Genomic DNA, 23,050 nt, shown 5'->3' with positions numbered 1-23,050 from the left:
AAATGTATCCTCCCTCTCCCCCCCTTTCCATCTAATCTTCCACTGGCAAACTACCATATCTTCCATAATTAATTCTCCTCTGCACTAATCTGAAGTTTCATCTCCAAATCTAGGACTTGAGAGAAACCTAAAAAGATAAAAAGGAATCTTGGGAAATATATTTCTGTTATAAAGATAGATCAACAACCCATGTACCATTTGTTCTAGAAATTAGAGGTGGAAAGGAAATTGTACCAGAAAAGGGGTAGAGTAGAGGTACTACATCTCAAAGAGGCAAAGGAAATGTATTATATATGAGAGAAAGAATGGAGGGGGGTGAACATAGTGTGTATCATACTCCGGTCAGAATTGGCTTAAAGAGAAAAATATTAAACATTTTATTTATGGTGAAACTTCTTCCACATCATGGAAAAGTAGGAGGGGAAAATGAAAAGGGAAGGAGTAAGCTAAGCGAAAGGGAATACAGAAATTGTGAGGAAAAGGGGTAAGATAGGGGGAGGGATACTAAAAAGGGAGGACTGTGAGAAGCAAGTAGTACTCAGAAGTTTAATACTGGGGAGGGGGGTAAGGGTGAAGGAAAAGAGAAAAATCATAAACAGGGGTTTAAAAGATGGTGATTAATACAGAATTAGTAATTTTAACCATAAATGTGAATGGGGTAAACTCCCCCATAAAAATAAGAAGCGGTTAGCAGACTGGATTAAAAGTCAGACTTCCTGCAATATGTTGTTTTCAGGAGATACACATGAAGAAGGGGAATACATACAGAGTAAAGGTAAAAGGTTGGAGCAGAATCTACTATGCTTCAGGTCAAGTCAAAAAAGCAGGGGTAGCCATCCTGATCTCAGAACAAGCAAAAGCAAAAATTGATCTAATTAAAAGAGATAAGGAAGGGCACTATATCTTGCTAAAGGGTAGCATAGATAATGAAGCAATATCAATATTAAACATATGCACCAAGTAGTGCAGCACCTAAATTCTTAAGAGAAATTAAGAGCTGCAAGAAAAAAAAAATAGACAGCAAAACTATAATAGTGGGAGATCAACCTTGTACTCTCAGAATTAGATAAATCAAACCACAAAACACAAAGAAGTCAAAGAGGTAAATAGAATACTAGAAAAGTTACATATGATAGATCTTTGAAGAAAACTAAAAGGAGACAGAAAGGAATACACTTTCTTCTCCGCAGTTTGTGGAACCGATGTAAAAACTAACCATATATTAGGACATAAAAACCTCAAATTCAAATGCAGAAAGGCAGAAATAGTAAATGCATCCTTTTCAGACCACTATGTGATGAAAATAACATTCAATAAAAAGCCAGGGGAAAATAGACCAAAAAACAGCAAATCATATACATAATAACTTCACCCAACAAAATGACAAGCATGAGACGTCATACCAAAACATCATACCAAGATGCAGCCAAAGTGGTGATGAGGGGAAATTTTATATCTCTAGAGGCCTACTTACATAAAATAGAAAAAGAGAAGGTCAATGAATTGAGCTTGGAACTAAAAATGCTAGAACAGGAACAAGTTAACCCACCCCCCCCAGTCAAACACCAAACTTGAAATTCTAAAAAATAAAATCAGAGATCAATAAAATTGAAAGTAAAAAAATTACTGAATTATTAAAACTAAGAGTTGGTTCTATAAAAAAAAAAACCAATAAAATAGATAAACCCTTAGTAAATCTGATTTAAAAAAGGAAAGGAAAATCAAGTTGTTGGTCTTAAAGATGAAAAGGGAGAACTTGCCTCTAATGAAGAGGAAATTAGAGCGATAACTAGGAGTTCTTCTGTCCAACTTTATGCCAATAAATTCAATAACTTAAATGAAATGGAAGAATACCTTCAAAAATATAGCTTGCCCAGATAAACAGAGGAAGAAATGAATTGGTGAAACAGTCCCATGTTAGAAAAACAAATAGAACAAGATATTAAACAACTCCCTAAGAAAAAGTCCCCAGGACCAGATGGATTTACATGTGAATTCCATCAAACATTTAAAGAACAATTAACTCCAATGGTATATAAACTATTTGGAAAAAATAGAGATTGAAGGAGTCCTACCAAATTCCTTTTATCACACAGACATGGTACTGATACATAAACCAGGTAGGTTGAAAACAGAAGAAAAATTATAGACTCATCTCCCTAATGAATATTGATGCTAAAAACTTAAATGAAATATTAGCAAAATTACCAAAAATCATCCCCAGGATAATATACTATGACCAAGTAGGATTTATACCAGAAATGCAGGGCCGGTTCATTATTAGGAAAACTATTAGCATAATTGACTATATCAATAAACAAATTAACAAAAAACCATATGATCATCTCAATAGATGCAGAAAAAACATTTGACAAAATCCAACACGCACTCTTATTAAACGCTTGAGAGTATAGGAGTAAATGGACTTTTCCTTAAAACAATAAGGAGCATATATTTAAAACCGTTAGTAAGCATATGTGATGGGAATAAACTGGAACCTTTCCGAATAAGATCAGGAGTGAAACAAGGTTACCCACTATCACCATCATTATTCAATATTTTACTACAAACGCTAGCCTCGGCAATAAGAGTCAAGAAAGATTAAAGGAATTAGATTAGGTAATGAGGAAACCAAATTGTCACTCTTTGCAGATAATATGATGGTATACTTGGAGAAGCCCAGAGATTCTACTAAAAAGCTATTAGAAATAATTCACAACTTTAGCAAAGGCGCAGGATACAAAATAAACCTACAAATTCTCAGCATTTTTATACATCACCAACAAAATCCAACAGCAAGAGATACAAAGAAATTCCATTCAAAATAACTGCCGATAGCATAAAATATTTGGGAATCTACCAAAAGAAAGTCAGGAATTATATGAACAAAATTACAAAAAAAAAAAAAAAAAAAAAAAAAAAAAAAAACACTTTCCACACAGATTTAAGTAATTGGAAAAAATAGTAAGTGCTTTTGGATAGGCCGAGTGAATATAATAAACATGACAATACTCCCTAATCTATTTAGTGCATACCAGACTACCAAGAAACTATTTTAGTGACCTAGAAAAAATATATATTTAAGAACAAGAAGGTCAACAATTTCAAGGGAAATAATGAAACAAACAAAAAAAAAAAAAATCAAATGAAGGCAGCCTACCTCTACCTGATCTAAAACTATATTATAAAGCAGCAGTCATCAAAACCATTTTGTATTGGCTAATAGATTAGTTAATCAGTGGAATAGATTAGGTTCACAGGACAAAATAGTCAATAACTGTAACAATCTACTGTTTGGCAAACCCAAAACTCCCAACTTTTGGGATAAGAATTCACTATTTAACAAAAGCTGCTGGGAAAACAGGAAATAAGTATGGGTCCATTCCTAGTTTCTGCCATACTAAACACCGTACACCAAGATAAGATCGAAATGGATCCATGATCTACACATAAAGAACGAGATTATAAATAAATTACATGAACCTAAAATAGTTTACCTCTCAGACATGTGGAAGAGGAAGGAATTTGTGACCAAAGAATTACTACATATCATTATTCATCACAAAACAGAAAATTTTGATTACATCAAATTAAAAAGCCTTTGTACAAACCAAACTAATGCAGAAAAGATAAGGAAAGTAACAAACTGGGAAAACACTTTTACAGTTAAAGGTTCTAATAAAGGCCTCATTTCCAAAACAGAGAATTAACTCTAATTTATAAGAAATCAAGCCATTCTCCAATTGATAAATTTTCAAAGAACACGAACAGAATTTTCAGTTGATGAAATTGAAACTATTTCTACTCAGATGAAAAGGTGTTCCAAATCACTATTGATCAGAGAAATGCAAATTAAGACAACAGGAAAAAAAAAATGATGAATGCTGGAGGGGATGTGGGAAAACTAGGACACCGAAGCATTCTTGGTGGAGCTGTGAATGAATCCAACCATTCTGGAGAGCAATATGGAATTATGTCCAAAGAGTTATCAAACTGTGCATACCCTTTGATCCAGCAGTGTTACTATTGGGCTTATATCCCAAAGAGATACTAAAGAAGGGAAAAGGGACCTGCATGTGTCACAATATTTGTGGCAGCCCTGTTTGTAGTAGCTACAAACTGAACACCGAGTGGTTGCCCATCAAATGGAGAATGGTTGGGTAAATCATAGTATATGAATGTTATGGAATATGATTGTTCTGTAAGAAATGACCAGCAGGATGAATACAGAGAGGCTTGGAGAGACTTACATGAACTGATGCCGAGTGAAATGAGCAGAACCAGGAGATCATTATATACTTCAACAATGATACTGTATGAGGATGTATTCTGATGGAAGTGGATTTCTTTGACAAAGAAGATCTAATTCAGTTCCAATTAATCAAGGATGGACAGAACCAGCTACACCCAGAGAAGGAACACTGGGAAATGAATGTAAACTGTTTGCATTTTTTGTTTTTCTTCCCGGGTTATTTTTACCTTCTGAACACAATTCTTCTTGTGCAACAAGAGAACTGTATTGTTCTGAATGCATATATTGTATCTAGGATGTATTGTGGCATATATAACGTGTATAAGAATGCCTGCCATCTGGGGAAGGGGTAGAGGTAGGGAAGGGAAAAGTCGGAACAGAAGTGAGTGCAAGAGATAATGTTAAAAAAAAAAAAAGTTACCCATGCATATGTTCTGTCAATAAAAAGTTATAATAAAAAATAATTTATACTGTGACCTAGTCACTTAACTATCTCTGCTCAGTTTTCACAACTGCTAGACAGGTCTAACAATAATAAAAGCATCTACATCTCAGATTGTTGCAAGGCTCCAATGTGAAATGTCTTTAAGGCACAGAAATGTTTGTTTTCTTTTTCAGTTCTAAACTCTCTTCTTCTTGTCCCTTCTGCCACCCAATGAAAAGGCAAAAAAAAAAAAAAACAAACCTTACAAATATGCATAGTCAAACCAAACAAGTTTCCCCATTTACCGTATTCAAAAGAAAAAAAAATTAGAAAAAGAAAAAAAAATGAGCTTCAATGGTAAACTCTGTGTTCCATCTACAATCCACTGGAATTAAGTTAAGTTGGGTTATTGCATTGCTCAGTATCACTAAATTGTACTAAGTTAATTATCTTTGACATTGCTCTGTGTCAATTCTCCTAGTTCTGCTCACTTCACATCAGTTCATATAGGTCAGGGGTCCTCAAACTACAGCCGCAAGCCAGATGCGGCAGCTGAGGACAATTATCTCTCTCATCCAGGGCTATGAAGGTTCTTTATTTAAAGGCCCACAAAACAAAGTTTTTGTTTTGACTATAGTCCGGCCCTCCAACAGTCTGTGGGACAGTGAACTGGCCCCCTGTTTAAAAAGTTTGAGGACCCCTGATATAGGTCTTCCCAGGTTTTTCCTGAAGTTATTCCCTTCATCAGTTCTCATAGCACAACGGTATTTACATTCAAATACTATAATATGTTCAGCTATTCTCCAATTGATGGGCATTTCTGCTTTTCTGCATTTCTCAGGTTTTTATGCTTTAATACATGCTCATTCAATTCCCTAACATTTGTCATTTTCCCTCTTTTGATCTGTCAGCCCATCTGATGAAGATGTTCATTATTTCAATTACCTAGCATTTCTAGTACAATATTTAATAGCAATGATTATAATGGACATCCTTTCATCATCCCTGACCTTCCTGAAAAGGCTTCTAGCTTTTCCTCATTACAGATACTGTTTTATCTCACTTTTAAATGGATATTCTTTATCACCTTGAGGAAAGGTCCATTTATTTCTATATTTCCTATCTTTTTTTTAAATGGGTGTTACATTTTGTCAGAAGCTTTTTCTACATCTGTTGAAATGATTGTATTAACAAAAATCACAATCAATTTGTTTTCCCAATACTGAACCACCTCTATACTCCTGATATAAATCCAACCTGGTCATAGCATATGGTCTGACTGCTGTAATATCTCTGGTAGTATTTTTTTTTAACTTTTATATCAACATTCTTTAAGGAAATTGGCTTATAGTTCCCTCTCGTTTACGTATCAAGACCACATTTGTGTCACAAGAACAATTGGACAGCACTTTTTTTAAATATTTTTTTTCCAAACAGTTTAGATAATATTAGAACTAATTGTTCTGTAAAGTTTGGTAGAATTCACTTGTAAATCTATCTTGTTCAGTTTTTATTTTCTTAGAGAATTCACTTACGGGCTTGCTCAATTTCCACCCCCCCAAGGGTCCTTTCAGTATTTTTCCTGTTCTGTTAATCTAGGCAATTTATGTTTTATAAATATTCATCCATTTCATTTAGACTCACTTTTGTTGGCATAAAGTAGACAAAGTAGGTCCTAATAATTGCCTTTTTTTTTTAAACTGATTTCAAAACTTAAAAGGCGAGTTCACTCATAATGAAGAGAAAAAAGAACAATTAAGGGCAGCTAGGTAGTGCAGTGGATAGAGCACCAGCCCTGAAGTCAGGAAGACCCCGAATTCAAATGTGGCCTCAGACATTTAACACTGCCTAGCTGTGTGATCCCCTGGGCAACTCAATCCAAATTGCCTCAACAATTAAAAAAAAAAAAAAAAAAAAACAAAAAAAAACACAAGCTCCCAGTTAGAACCGAACAGTATTGTTGTTATATTTTATCTATTTAAATGTTTTATTTTTCCCCAAAAAAAACTTCCTTCATATCTAATTTTTCTGAAATTCTATGTATCAAAGGAGGTAAAAATCAAGATAGCAGAGTAAAAGCCAGACTCGGCCGAATTCTCCCCTAAACCCCTCCAAATACCTTTAGGTAATGTCTCTAAACAAATTTAGAGCACCATAACGCACAAAAAGATGGAGTGAAAGTTTTCCAGCTGAAGATAACCTGGAAGGTTAGCAAAAAGAAAGGACGAGGAGTGCACTGGGGTGAGAAAAGAACGCAGCCCAACATAATCCAAACCAACACATCCCAAGCAAAGACAGAAGTGCATGGGAGCCTCCAAATCAGTGGCAGCAGTAACAGTTTCAAACCTCTCATCCCATAAACACTAAAGACAACGTAGAAGGCAGCAAGGAGAGGTTTGCTATACCAAGATGAGAAGGTAGCTCAACCCAGCACAAGCCACACTAGACCCAGCAAAGCAAGAGTAGGTATTAGACACAAAATCAGCAACAGTAGTGGTAGTGGCAGTAGCAGCTTCTAGAGGCTTCAACCCAGAGATAGCAAGGAAATCACAAGGATCTCTTTATTAGCACCGAAGCTAAACTGTTACTTTGCCCATACTAATATCAGACAGTTCTGGTTCACAGAGCCAAGATCAGGAAGAATACACTAGAACTTATAGCCAAAATGGAGAAGGGGACCCTTCTCACAGTTCTAGGGCAGAAAAGAGTGCTTGTAGTCACTCAGATCAGAAGAATAGTAAACATTTCTCCTTGGATCACACCACCTTGAAACAAGTTAAAACATACAGGTGCTTAAGAAGGATCTCTGAAAACAGCTTACTAAACCCCTGAAGGTAGGCACGTTGAACTCTCCAACCTGGAAACCAAGCCCTACTTTAACAGAGTTAAAAGTCGAGTAATAGCCTGGGCAACTGAAAACAACAGAAAAAGATCGACTATAAAAATTTACTGTGACAAAGAACAAAACACACATTCAGAAGAAGGTAGTCCCAACAGCTCCTATATCCAAAGCAGCCAATAAAATAAAAAACTGGTCTTGGGACATAGAAGAACTCAAAAGGACTGTGAAAAATCAAATAAGACAAGTAGGAAAAATGAAAAGCTAAATGAGACAGATTCAAAGAGAAGTACAAAAAGCTAATGAGGAAAAGAATGCTTGAAAAAGCAAAATGGGCCAAATGGGAAAGGACGTACAAAAGTTCAATGAAGAAAATAATCATTGGAAAAACAGACCTGGAAAATAGATCCAGGAGAGAGAATTTTAAGTTCTCTTTTAAATCTCTTAAATTCTCTTTAAAATCAAAAAAGAGCCTAGACATCTTCCAAAAAAATCATCAAGAAAAACCATGCTGATATTCTAGAAGCAGAGGGCAAAATCCACATTGCAAGAACCTACCAATCACCTCCTGAAAGAGGATAGGAGATGAAAACTCCCAGGTCAAGGAGAAAATATTACAAGCATTCAGAAACAATTCAAGTATTGGGGGAAGAGGGCAAAGTTAGGATCTATCATAAGATTTACCAGGTTCTACACCAGAAGAAGATCGGAGGGCTTAGAACATGAGGTTCCAGAGAACAAAGGAACTAGGATTACAATCAAGAATCACCTACTCATTACCGATTAGAAAAAAAGCAAGTTTAAACAATTCTGAGGTACTACCTCATATTTAAGCCTCTCTCTGGCTAAGAGCAACTCTTTTCTTGGTTGAATAAATTGCCGTATTTAATCATGATGGAATACTACTGTACTGTAAGAAATGAGTAAGAAGTTCTCATAAAAATCTACACACCCTTCAATTAGCAAAGTAACAACTAGAAAAACCTATAACTCTTGTACAAGGCAATATCTCCATTTTTAGCATGCACTCCAGATTTGCCATAGCTTTTCTTCCAAAGAAAAAGCATCTTCCAATTTCTTGGCTACAATCACCACTTATAACAAACCTTTGAGCCCAAGAAGATAAAATCTCATAGTGCTTCCATTTCTACTCCTCCTATTTGCTAGGAAATAATGAGACCACTTGCCATGACCTTAGTTTTTTGTTTTTTTTTTTAATAATAAACTTCAAGCCAGATTTACTCTCTCCTTAAGAAGCTTCTTAATCCTTCTTCAATTTCTATCCCCAGAATAGGATCATCTACACATCTGAGAGGGTTGACATCTCTCTCAGCAACCTTGCTTCTGGACCTTGACCTGTCTACTCAACATTTCGCATTATATACTCTGAAAGTAAGTTCTGTGAACAAGGTGACAACATACATCCTTATCCTATTCCTCTCCCACTCTTAAAACCAAATAAAGTTGTTCCATGTTTGGTCCTAACTATTGCTTCTTCACCCACATACAGGTTTCCTCAGGAACCAAGTAAGATCCGGTGCTTTCAATACATTTTCCAGTTGAGAAATGATCAAAGAATATGAACAAATAGTTTTCAGAAGAAATTAAAGCCATTTCTCGTCACATGAAAAATGCTCTAAATCACTATTGAATAGAGACATGTTAATTAAGACTACTCTGAAGTACCATATGTCATACTTCTCAGATTGACACAGATGACAGGAAAGAAGATGAAAAATGTTAAAGGCTAGATAGGAAAACTGGGACACTAATAACATTGTTGGAGTTGTAAACTGATCCAACCATTCTGGAGAATGGTTTGGAACTAAGCCTACATGGCTATCAAATGGTGCATACCCTTTGATCCAGCAGTGTCTCTACTGGGTCCATAGCCCAAAGAGATCATGAAAAAGGTAAAAGGACTCCCTTGGGCAAAAATGCATTCAATAATCTCCATGCAGCTCTTTTAGTAATAGCAGAAAATTGGAAACTGAGTAGATGCCCATCAGTTGGGGAAATGGCTATACGTGAATGCAACAGAATATTCTATAGGAAATTATCTGCAAGCTGATTTCAGAAAGGTCTGCAGAGATTTACATGAACTGATGTTCATAACATAGAACCAAGAGAATACCACACAGGGCAACAAGATTATGTAAGGATCAACTGTGATGGACATGACTCTTTTCAACAATGAAGCGATTCAAGCCAATTCCTATAGATTCGTAAGGGAACAAGCCATCTACATCCAGAGAGATGATTATGGGAAACTGAAAATGGAACACTATATATTTTCACCTTTGTTGCTGTTGTTTGCCCGATTATTTTTCTCTCGTTTTCCTCTTTTTGATCTAATTTTTCTTGGGCAGCATGATGAATGTGGAAATATATTTGGAAGAATTACACATTTTACCTATATCGGACTGCTCATCATCTAACAAAGGGGAGGGGAAAGAAGGAGAGAAGAATTTGAAAGATTTTTTCAAGGGAGAATGTTGAAAACTATCTCTGCATGTCTTTTGAAAATTAAAAAGCGATGATCTGATACTCCATCTCAGAGAATTTGCCACATTTTGTTATGACCCACACAGTCAAACGCTTCAGTGTAGTTGATGAAGCACAACTGGAACTCTCCCTTGCTTCCTTAATAATGTTAGCAATTTGGTCTTTAGTCTCTAGTCCAAATATCTCATGAGCATCTCAAATTCAATATGTCTAAAACAGACCTCATTATTCTCCCCTCCAACCCCACTTCTTTCAAATTTCCATGTTATTATTTATAGGCACAGTAATAACACCTACTTTGCAGGACTATGGTGAGGATCAAACAAGTTTTCTGGTAAGGGGAAAAAAAAAAAGAAACACACAGCACAGTGACCAAAGCAAAATACACTTTGGAGAAATGACAGGACAAAAAGAGGGAGAGAAAGAGAAGGATAATTGGGCAGAGAACATTTGAATGAGGTACAAGAAGAAATACATAAGTAACAAATGTTTATTCCTTTTGCTTACTCTTATGCTAGCTGTCTCATGACAAGGATGCTTTCTACCTCTTAGACTTCCTTATTTCTCCAACTAAGTTGAAGAACCACCTTCTACATAAAGCCTTGGTAATCATTTCTACAGCTATTACCTCTGTCTTCTCCCTATAAATAACCTTGTATTAAATTATTGGTAGTGATATTAAAAAAAAAGAGGGAAAAGAAAGCTTTCATGAAATACTTTTTACCACATGCAAAAGAAATCGTTTTTCTTTTATGATGAAATTTCAGTAAGCAGAAAGAAAAAGCTGATATTATATATATATATATATATATATATATATATATATAATAGCTCACAATTTCATAAGCAATCTTTTTCTAATCTTTGTATATTGAAACTAATGTTTGCCAATATTTGTTATGATCATAATTCTAAAAATATTTTTAAAAAATAAAACACTAAAGATCTGTTTTAAGAAAAAAATATTCTAGGCTACAGATCAGTTTTTTTTTTTTAAACAATTACTTTTTTGACCTACCAAAGCTACCTTTTTCCCCCCTCCTTACTCCAAAGCATGCCTGTTTATTTTAATAAAAGAAAATTACTCTTTATGCTCCTACTCCGTGACCTCAAAGGCTCCCAAGGACTGGATTGTATCTAAGCATATAACTCCCAAGCTCCACATAGTCCTAGCCTCTCCTGCTGCTCTCAACTACCCAGTTCACATTTCAAACTTCTCTCTAATCCATACTCCACACAGCTACCCAAGTGATCCTTAAATCTAACCACTTCATTTTTGATTAACTCCAGTAGTTCCTTATTATCCTCCAAAATCAAATATAAACTCCCTTGTTTGGCATTTAGCACTCATCACAACTACGGAAACTAAATGTGGATCAAAGCACTTTCACTGTTGTGTTGTTCGCTTCCCTTCCCCAACTCCTTTTATTTTTTCCCCCCTTTTGATCTGATATTTTGGTATATCATGACAAATGTGGAAATATGCTTAGAATTGCATATGTTTAACTTATATCGAATTGCTTGCTGTCTTGGGGAGGGGGAAGGAGATGGGAAAGTTTGGAACATAAGGTTTTGCAAAGGTGAAAGTTGAAAACTATCTTCACATATTTGGAAAATTAAAATGCTATTTTTAAGTCGCATCTATAAAAAAAAAAATGAAACTTTCATGATACTCCAAGTTGCTCTTCAGGTAAATTTCTCAAGAGGAATAAACTTCAGTTTCTTACCCCAGAGTCCATGAACGTCTTCAAAAAATATTTTGCTATCTGTATTTCAATATAATTTATTTTACGTATTTAAAAACACTATTTTGAGAAAAATAGTCCATAGGCATCATGAGACTGTCCGTGACAAAAAAAAATAATGATCAATAATTCTTCCTCTAAAATAAGAGCTAAAGAAAGTCATTACTGATTACTTCAGGATCAGGGACAAGCAGTATAAAGGGCACCCCTCCAATCCAACTTTTTAAATCATGACATGAAAATAATGCATATGAGACAAATTGAGTTAAGAGGTAGACAATATTATAGTAACTTTTATGTGGCTGAAAGTGTTCATATATTAAAATTCTGTCTCCTAAATTTGTGCTCCTAATGTAAAAGCACCTATCACTGTGCTACAGTTGTAGCTTTAAAAGTATTTTTAGGGCACCATATTTACCACCTTCCATGTTAAAAAAAAAAAAAAAAAAAAAAAAAAGCACATGACTTGAAATACAATATTCTGTAAGCCAAAGGAAATGGGATTACAACCAGGAATAACCTCTCTGGCAAAACAGCAATTCTTCAAGAGAAAAAAAAAAAAAAGATATTTGATCAAATAGGGAACTGTTAAGCATTCCCCATTATTCAGCCAGAGCTGAATCAAATTCTAATTTTGAAATACAAGACTCAAGAACAAGAAAAAAAGGTACAGATGAGGAAGAAATCATATGGTATTTAGTAAGTTAAAGTGCTTACATTCCTACGTGGGAAGATGATAGTTCTTGGGAGTTAAAATTATCATTTATTAAGGTAGTTAGGACACACACAATATATTTTATATATATTTATATATATATGGAGCAAAAAGAGGACACTGACAGAAGGGGGAAAGAAGAAGAAAATGGGGAAATTAGCATACAAGAGGCATGAAAGGAACAAATTTTACAATGGCAGAGACTATGGGCTGGGGGAAGGGGAAGTTAACATTTAAACCCTATCTCATTGCAATCGATTCTAAGTGGGAATAACACAATCAGTTGTAGAAATTTCTTACCCTACAGGACAGTGGGAGGGAAATGAAAAAATAAATAAAGGGAGGTAAGGCCAATACAAGGGAGGGATAAATAAGGAAAGTAGTGGTCAGGAGCAAAATACACTTTGGAGAAATGACAGAACAAAGAGAGGGAAGGGAAGAGAAGGATAAGTGGGGAGAGAACAGTGGAATAAGGTACAAGAAGAAATACATAGTAAAACCATATACTAATGGGTACCTCAATTTTCCCCACTCAGAACTAGAAAAATCTGACTGTAAAAGAAAAAAAAAAGTTAGAGATGAATAGTTTTAGACAAGTTAGATATCATAAGATGCTGGGAAAACTCAACTTTTCCCAGCGCAAATTTTCCCTCTATGGGACATGGCAGCTTCATTAAAATTGAACATGTATTAGGGCATAAAATTACACTACCAAATTCAGAAAAAGCAGAAATATCAAATGTAACTTTCAGACCATAATGCAATAACAATCATTCAATACAGGGCTTTGGAAACAGATCAAGAAATTTGTAAATTCAATCATCTCATTCTAAAGAATGAATAGCTCAAATCATAGAAACAAATCAAAGAAATAATTTCATTAAAAAGAATGACAACAAATGATAACATGCCAAAATTTATGGGATGCAGACAAAATGTTACTTGAAAAATTTACAACTAAATGTTTACATCACTAAAATAGAGATAGCAAATCAACCAACTAGAAATTCAACTAGCATTAAAAGAGAAAACAAATTGAAAATCCTCAATTAAACACCAAATTGGAAATCCTGAAAACTCAAAGGAAAGGTTAATAAAATAAAAAATAGGAAAATCATTGAACTAATAAAACATGGGGCTGATTTTCAGAGAAAAAGCAATCAAATCTACTATTGGTAAATGTTACTGAAAGTTTGATTAAAAAGACAAATTAATAATATCAAAAATTAAAAGAGTGAATTCACCACCAAGGAAGATAAAATTAAAACAATTATTAGGAGCCATTTTACCCAATCATATAAGTCTGACTAAGTGAAATGGATGAATATTTATAAATATATAAGTTTCCCAGATAAACAGAAAAGGGAAAAAAATATTTTAATAGTTTCTTGAAAAAAAGAAACTGAACAAGTCAAATGAACTCCCTAAGAAAAAAATCCCCCGGATCAAATGGATTCATGAGTGAATTCTACCAAATGTTAAAAGAATGAATAATTTCAATACTATATAAATTATTTAGGGAAATGGGCAAAGAAAAAGCTTTACTAAATTCCCATTTATGGCACAAATATTGTTTTGATACTTAATCAAGAACAACAAAAACAGATAATGAATACTATAGAGTCCCAGGGGTCCTAAAACTTTTTTAAAAGGGGGCCAGTTCACTGTCCCTCAGACTGTTGAAGGGCCGGACTATAGTCCAAACAAAAACTTTGTTTTGTGGGCCTTTAAATAAAGAAACTTCATAGCCCTGGGTAAGGGGGAATAAACTTCCTCAGCTGCTGCATCTAGTCCGCAACCGTAGTTTGAGGACCCCTGTAGACCAATTTCTCTACTGATTATTGATGCAAATATTCTAAATAAAAACAATAGCAAGGCTATTACAGAAATATTACAAACATCATATCATAACCAGATTTATACCAGGAAAGCAGGAAAACTATAAACATAACTGACCATATCAATTAAAACAACCAATAGATACAACTGAATAAACTGAAGTTTATTCCTCTTGAGCATTTCTGAGGAAATATAATATTCCTCCCTACTAAAAGAACAGAAATAAATGAAGCTTTCCCTAAATGGAAAGTAGTATCTATCTAAAACCAAGAATAAGTATTATCTGTAATGGCAATAAGCTAGAAGTCTTTCCAATAGGATTCAAGGGTAAAGCAAGAATGTTCCGTTGTACAACTTTTATTTAGTGATGTAATAGAAATATTTGTTACCTATAAAACAATAAGACAAGAAAGATTTGAAGGAATAAAAATAGGCAGTGAGGAAACAAAATCACTCAGTTGATTCTATAGAATTCTTTATCATATCATTGCTAAGAAACTAGGTGAAACAATCAACAACTTGAACAAAGTTGTACAATATAAAATAAAGCCACACAAATAGCTAGCATTTCTATATATTATAAAGTTCAGCAGAAGAGACAAATTCCATTTAAAATTGACAAAACCAAAAACAATTTGCAAGTTTACCTGACGAGACAAATATAACTATATGATAACTACAGAAAACTTTTCAAAGTAAAATCTAAACCACTGAGAAACATTAGCTGCTTATGGGTAGACTGAGCCAATATAATTGAAAATCGACCCAAGTTAACTTACTTATTCAGTGTTATACCCAACAAATTATCAAAATATCTTATAGAACCTAGAAGGCAATTATAACAATTCATCTGAAAGAAGCAAAGATCAAGAATATCACGGAAATCAATGGGGGAAAATGTAAAAGAAGGTGGTTTAAGCAGAACCAGGTCTGAAACTCTTATAAAGCATTAAATTCTTGCTAAGAAAAACTATGGAATAGATTAGGTGTACAGTACATTGTAGCAAACGGCCATTGTCATCTAGCATTTGACCAAGCCAAAATTTCAAGATTTGGGGACAAGAAATCACTATTTTATAAAAATTACTGGAATAACCAAAAAGCAGTTTGGCAGAAACGCAACACAGACCACCATCTTATATCACATACCAAGATAATGTCAAAATGGGTTACACGATTGAGACAAAGGGTAATGCAAGTAAATTAGAGGAACGTGGAAAATTTTACCTCACATATCCAGGAGAAGATTGATGACTTTAAAAACAAAACAAAAAAAAAGATAGTCTTATGGGATATAGAGAAATAATTTTGATCTCATCGAATTCAAAAGATTTTGCTTACACAAAAAACAACGCAGTCAAGATTAGAAAGAAAGCAAAAGGGGGAAGGGTCTTTTTTGTTTTTACAGCAAATTTCTACGATAAAGGCCTTATTTTTCAAATAAATGAAAAACAGTCAATTTTATAAGAATGAGTCATCCCAGTTGATAAGTGGTAGAAGGATATGAACATGCAGTTTTCATAAGAAGTAATCAAAGCTGTTGTCATGAAAAAAGTGGTCTCAATTACTTTTGGAAAGAAAAATGCAAATTAAAACAACTCTGAAGTATCACAGATTTCCTAATGTGACAAAAGAAGAAAATGACAAATTTTAGAGAGGAAGTAGAAAAATTGGGACACCAATGAACTTTTGGTGGAGGTGTGAATCGATCTAACCATTCTGACAAGTAGTTTGGAACTACGCCCAACTAGCTCTTGGTTTTTAGATAGATACTACTTACCATTTTAAGGAAAGTTCCGTTTATTCCTATGCTTTCTACTACTACAAAATTGTGCCTGCCTTTTACAAGATCCAGGAATACCACTTCCAGATCTGTAACTCAAAAAGAACAAAGGAAAAGGACCTACTCCTATAGAAGTATTTTTAGCAGCTCTTTTCATGGTGACAAAGAATTTGTAATCAAAGGGATGCTTATCAATTGGGGAAATGACTCTGGACCTTGGACAACTTTCTTAGATTATTATAGATCACTTACAATCTGCTTTGCTGGAAGGAGCTCCTACACTGCCAAAATCACAGATACATGATACGGTATAAAAATTATCTAAGATATGTGAAAATTAATAGTTAGGCAAAAAGTTAAGGGGGGAATTTTTCCACTTTACAAGTAAAGAAATAATCCTTTACGGCCTTTATAATATGACTAAATTTACAAAACTTTGATGGAACAGTTAGTTGGCACCACCTTCTACTAAAGGTGCTGGAATCCAGCAAATCTAACCATATACCTTCCACTCAGATGGTGCCTCCAAGATTAGAAGTCCCTAAAACACATCCAAATCAAAGTATGAGAATAAAAGTAATAGCTCTGACTATTAACCCAATGCTGAAAGGCTTTCAAAAGTTATGCTAGGAAAAATCACTTAATCTGAGTCTTAGTTTCTTCACCCATAAAACTGAAATAATAATAGTATCTACCTAAAAGGGATGCTATGATGATCAAATAACTTATTTAAATGAATTCTGTCCCCCTCCCTCCCTCAGCAGAGAGTGAGAAGGCAACTTAGACAGTATTGAAAGTCTTTACCCAGCTGTTTTGCTTTGTTACAAAGGAAGGTTCAATTATGATGACATGAGGAAAGAGAACAGCGTTTCCAGAAATGACTAATATAAAAACAAAGTAGGGAAAAAAATTGTAAGAACACAAATCTTACAACACCATTTAAAGGCGAACTAAAATTAATTCTTTCGCAATTTCTCCCCTTTTCTTATTTGATCCCTCCTCCCAAGCCCCACTGCCATTACTTGATGTCAAAGCAATACCCCCTGTCAAACTATAACAGCCTAACTACTCTTCCTGTTGGCAACTTCTCAAGTCTGCAATCAAAACTTCACACCATTGCCCAAGGAAAACTGGCACTTTCCTGTTCAAAAACCTTCAGTGCCTCCCTTCTGCCTAGACAAGAGGTTAAAAAAGCCAGTGGCCTCCACTATCAGCTTGGCCCCTCCTTTCCAGCCTTATTTCAGGGTACTGTTCTTCAAGTACTCGGCACTCTTTAGAAACTGGATTACTAGGCATTCGACCATGCCTCCTTAGACTATTACCCCAACTGTCAATTCAATTTTTTTTCTAAAATCCAGCTCAGGTACTAACTTCTCCCAGATGCTTTCCCCAATTTCCCCAGCTTAAACCCCAAAACAAAAATACCTCCCTTTCCCATCAATCTGATGCCATCGTTTGACTTCTGCCAACAACCGTACAGAAGGTGTTATTTACATATGTCTCCATCTCTCCCGACACCCTACAGACGTCAATTTGTTAGCTCTTATCCTTTAGGACAGGGTCAGTGCTAGGGTGTTTTCCCCCCATGATATATGTCAAAGGTTTTCAAAAACTTAGAGTGCTATTATAAATCTAGCTATATTATGGATAAGAATGGGGACTGGAGCTATGATTCCACTGGTATGGAAACTCCCTAGCAAATAAACAAGGCAGATCAGCACCTTGGAGGATTGCCCAAAATCACAGCTAGTATGTCAGAGGTGACACTTCTGTAACTAGGTCTTTCTTACTACAGGAACAGCTTTTCACGTACTACGCTAAAAGGCGCCTACCTAGAAAACCTAAGAATCTAGTTCTATCAACAAGGAAACGGCCTTTCTAGATAATTATGATTTATTCCTTTTGCACAATGCCTTGCACTTAAGTGATGCTTGATAAACTTTGCTTGAATTTAATTGCTGGTGATTACTTCCTGCAATGTTGGTATAAGATAAAGCAGGTATCTTCATTTCACAGATGAGAACACTTAAGCCAAAGGAGACTTAATCCTTAGGGAATACTCATTTATTAAATACCAGTTCGGTCAGGTACTATTCTAAACACCTTAGAAATAGTTTGATACCAATTCGAGGTAGGTGCTATTATCCTCATTTTACAGTTGAGGAAACTGAGGCAGACAGATTAAATGACTTGACCAATGTCACACAGTTAGGAAATGTCTGAAATTAATTTTAAACTCAGATCTTCCTAACTCCAGGAGTAGAGTTTTATCTATTACCACCTTAGAATTAGAGTAATAATCACTGAGAGTTAAGGACAAAAGCCACGGCTACTCAATTACCAATTCAGACATCTTAACATTAGACCACAGAGCTCAGAACCATCCATGGCAACAGGTACAAGGGTAAAAGATGTGTAGATTTCACTGGCTGTCTCACCACATGTTGCCATCCCCACTCTCTCCTCCAAACTCAGATTCCTTTTATGTTGTAGGTTAAGTCCCCATCATCTCTAGCGGCGTTCTCCGATTTCTCAAACCCTTGCAACAGAAGGTGTTGCTTGAAAGTGAGTTTTGAAGGAAAGCAAGGGATTCCAAGAGTTAAAGGAAAGAAAGTGTGTACCCCAGGCCTGGGTTCCAGAGACTTGTGTGGTCAAAAGGCCAATTGGGCTGGACAGTAGAGTACGTGAAAGAGTAACATTTTATAAACCTAGAAAAATACATTAGAGACAAATTCATTATAAAGCTGTACCGTATTAAGATTTTTTGTGAGCAACTATCCCAGCTCTCCTCCTTGTATGACCATGTCTGGTCACTTGATCTGTGGGCCTCAGTTTCTGTAACTTTAAAATGAGGGTGGTTAAACAAAGAACCTTCCAGTTCTAAAATCTGTGATCCTACGTTTCACGGGGGATGATTTAGCCCACTTTGCTTAATGTAAGTCCCATTCTGGGAAACGTTTTATGAATTTCAATTTGGCAATAAAAGTTTCTTTTGCATTTCTTTAGCCTGTAAATGTACTAACTAAAACTTGATCAATTAAAACTTCAGCATAGAAGCTGAAGAGAACACAATTACAGAGCACTATGGACAAGGACATCTCCAGAGGCAGAAGAAAGAAAAAGAATTAATAACACTTTATTTTTGTAACATTGTCTATTTTCCTAGAGTTTTGCCATCTATTTTTGTAACATTGTCTATTTTCCTAGAGTTTTGCCATCTCGGCTCCATTTCTGAACTGAGAATGTAGAATCGTCCTCCCCGTTTTCATTATCGTTAATTTTGCTTTATAAGGCCACAATCTACACAGCTACCGGAATCCAGCATAATAATTACTTCTTTCCAATTCTTACTCAGATTCAAGATACTTCTCTCTCTCCTGCTCTATTTTTCCTCCAAAAATCTGGCATAATTAGTCATCCCTAAATCGTATCGTAAAACTATTAAATTGTTCGACTTGAAAATTTCTATGTAATTACTTGGAATTTCCCAATACATTATATGCATTGTATGTAATTGTCACTGCCTTAAGATCTGTCAACTCACAATGCAGTGGCATTTAAGATTTGTATACCAAGCATACTGCTAGCCAGAAAAACGAGTCTTCCAGAGTTCCAACAAAGCCAATTATCAGCTACCAGCGTTGTTATGGGGATCAAATAAGTTATGTAAATTGCTACATCAATGACCTGTATTATTGTTAGGTATTAAATCTTTTAAACGGCACTTTTTCTGGTTTGAGGCTATCCAAGAAATAGCATGACACAAAGATTTTTTTTAGAGGGCAAAGTTTCTGGAATTAAAAATAGGCGGTGGCTGAGACTCATCCTTCTCCCTGCTCTCAATGTAGTTTGGGAATAAATCGAGTACAAAATTAAATCTTACTACAAATAATTCCATTTCCCCCCCACCCAAGCGAAAAGTCTTTCTTCCCTCCTCCCCAATCCGTTGAGGATGGAGGGATTCCACAGTGTAAAATAAACCACCGTCCAATGGGAGAGGCCGAGTTTGGATCTTCCCTTGCTCAGGTTAACAGATATGGGATATTTGTAGGACAAGGGACAAAATCGGCAGCACTGAGGGGATACCTGGGTTCGAATCCACCTCCTCCACCATCTGCGTGACCTTAAATCGGTCTCCTGACCTCTCTCCCAGTTTCACTTAGTACTTTTGCTAGTCCGTGCAATCAAAACTCTGCGTGGTATAGAAGTGCACGGCAGTACAAAGAGAGCTCAAATATTAGTTAAAAAAAAAAAAAAAAGATTCGTGGCATTCTCTCTGACGTACTACTACGCTAAGGCGAGAAGGAAGGAGAGGGCAGTCGGTGCCCGGGCTGCGTGCACTCCCGAGGAGTAAGTGTTGCCCTCCAGGAAGTTCCTCCACGTAGGACCAGACCACCCCACGCCGGAGCCTCAAGGCTCTGCTCGGGCTCTTCTGGCTACGTTTCACTTCAAAAACGGAAGGCAGAAGGGGAGTTGGGGGGGGGGGGGGAGGAAAGAGTGCCAGGTCCTGCTCTTCTCTCCCTCGGGAGGCCAGTGGGTCCCGGCGGACAGGGACCTTCCTACGAGGGGGCCTAGTACCACCCGCAGGGGCTGAGCGTAAGAGGAAGAGGCCCGAGGATGCGGAGCCTCCCAGGCTTCCAGTGACTACAGAGCCCCTCGCCTACTGTACCCTCCCTCACTGCACACCCCCCACCCCTTCCCGCCCGCCTCGACGCCCCGCTGGGGGCACCCCGGCCAGCCCCTCCGGCCTCGGGCCGGGCCCGAGCCTCCCCTACTCACAGCACGCAGAGGCAGTAGACTCCGGGTACGGTCTCGCTGTCCCGCAGCAAGTAGCTGCCGTCCAGGCCCGTGGCAAGCAGCAGCCTCTCCCCGGTCTCGCGACTGATCTTCCCGTGGTAGACGGTCACCGAGTCCATGGCCAGAGGCTACGAGCGGAGACCGCCGAGGGCCTGCACGAGGGGCTGCTGGGGGCCGAGGGGGTGCGCTCCTGCTGCCGCTGCTCCAAGGAGCGATGCTGCCGATGCTGCCGCTGCCGCTGCCGCCGCCCTGCGAGTCAGCGCCTCTGAGCTGAGCTTTTTTTTAAAGTACCCGATCAACAGGATGTAGGCACGGCTTTAAATATTTTCACACTTTTCTACTCAGCAAGTTCGTACCTTAACCAACTCGCCTCACCTGAGGAAAGGGGTATGAAGTTTCCACCGGGCCAGGGGCGGGGCTAAGGTCTCTGTGGGCGGCACTGCGAACCAGCCCCGCCCACCCGAAAGTTTGGGCAGACTGAGGGGCAGGGTCCCCTGGCGCCCGGGCACGTGAGGCCCCGGCCGAGGACTCGATTCGGACGTGATTGGACAGGGAGGCGCCGTTTGGTGTCTCCACTAAATGGCCAAACCCCACCACCAACCAAAAAAAAAAAAACAAAAAACTCTGGGTTGGGCGATTGCTACTGAAATGGATGAGACTCCTGCCAAGTGGAGGACGGGAGATGACAGCTGGCAGTTCAGAAAGTGAATTGGCACAACCAGCGCTTATTAAGCATTTGCTGTGTGCCACACAACGGAAATACAAAGACAAAAGTCAAACCGTGCTCGCCTCCAAATGACTTCCATTTGATCAGGGAGACCAAGGGCATAACTACTACATACAGAAAAGATCCATGGTAAAATAGGACAGAGAGAGAATAGCGCAAAATCCTTCCCTCCCAAAGAACCTCCTCCTTTAACAGTTTCGTGAGTTACAAGATTTAAAAATAAGAGATCAAATAGTTACTTGGAGTTTGCCATCCAACTCTGAAGGCCTACCATTGAGCACTTGGGTACAGAACCACCACCCGAGACTTGTTAACAGTTGTTTCTTTACTACTATGTAGCCTTATCTGTGGCTTCTTTCGGAAATGCATTGTAAATTCTAAAGGAGAGCTTTGAGAGGAACCTCAAAGGATGTTCACCTAGTGTTCCTTTTCAACAATTTAAGGCTTAATTTACTTCTTTGAAATGAGAAGTAGCTTCCATTCTCAAACCCACTCTACATATTTCTAAGAATTCTCAGCAGTTTTGAGGGAACCCAGTTGGAACTTTTTTTTTTTTAATGTCAAAACCTGACTGATCTACAGAGAACACCTTCAAGTTCTATTTTTTTTTTTACAAGTTTAAACTCTGAAAGTAAAATGCAAAGGCCAGGCGTCTTTCCTCTCTTCTCTTCTTCCGATCACTTCAATTAGCCGGTACAGTTATCCTGACAATAGATAATAAATGCTTGTTTGCACCATCAGTTCAGAAGTGCACAACTGGAGGGGAACCTGGCAGGTGAAAAAGGTAGTGCTTGAAAATCGTCATCTGTTCCACTGATGTCTTCTGCTGCCTAAGGCCCAAACCGGCTATTTGCTTTTCACCCACTCCACCTGAGAGAGGTGCAACTAGCATCAATACTCCCTTCTCATGTTTTTTCTTGACTTTGGGATTGTCTGTGGTCCTAATCTATAGGGCATCTATCAACCCGATTATCTAAAGTAACCCGACAAGTTACCTCATGCAATCATTTCTAAAATCAGGAATTAAAAACAGCATATGGAAAAGCATTCAAACCTGGGTAAAATCATGGGGTGAGCTAAGCTTCTTAGGGATCTCTTTCTTCTCTCTTTTGCTTCCCTTCCTTCCCCTCAATCCCAGTTCTTCTCAGGGACCCTCTGCTCTCATGTAACTCACTTCTCCCCTCAAGGAAATGCCACTAGCAAAATAGAATTCACACTAAGATGTTAGAAGGATGAAATCATTTGCCTACGGTCATAAATCATCTAAAAATCATAATATCATCTAAAATTGGAAAGGCCACCTAGTCCAACTCCCTCATTTTACAAAGGAGGAAACTGAGGCCCAGAGAATTGAAGTGATTTATTTGTCTAAGGATACATAGGATCAGAGAACTAAAGCCGAAAGGAATCTCAGAGGCCATCTA

The 23,050-nt window shown here is 37.0% G+C and overlaps 1 protein-coding gene across 2 annotated transcripts in view; it reads right to left on the bottom strand.

Annotated features, from left to right (window-relative positions):
- The window catches only part of SH2D1A (SH2 domain containing 1A), a 32,117-nt gene extending 10,804 nt beyond the window's left edge, over nt 1–21,313 (bottom strand). Inside the window, exon 1 of one of the 2 annotated variants that reach the window (XM_031945152.1) lies at nt 20,882–21,313. In XM_031945152.1, coding sequence (XP_031801012.1) covers nt 20,882–21,018 — 137 coding nt within the window. In that variant the 5' untranslated portion in view covers nt 21,019–21,313. The remainder of the gene's footprint in view (nt 1–20,881) is intronic. The other variant, XM_031945151.1, reaches the window with a different exon arrangement.
- Nucleotides 21,314–23,050: the final 1,737 nt, after the last annotated feature.

This window comes from Sarcophilus harrisii, chromosome X, assembly GCF_902635505.1.
Source record: "Sarcophilus harrisii chromosome X, mSarHar1.11, whole genome shotgun sequence".
NCBI classification, from domain to species: domain Eukaryota; kingdom Metazoa; phylum Chordata; class Mammalia; order Dasyuromorphia; family Dasyuridae; genus Sarcophilus; species Sarcophilus harrisii.
Note: the sequence above shows the minus strand (reverse complement) of the source record. Positions and strands in the feature narration are given on the sequence as shown.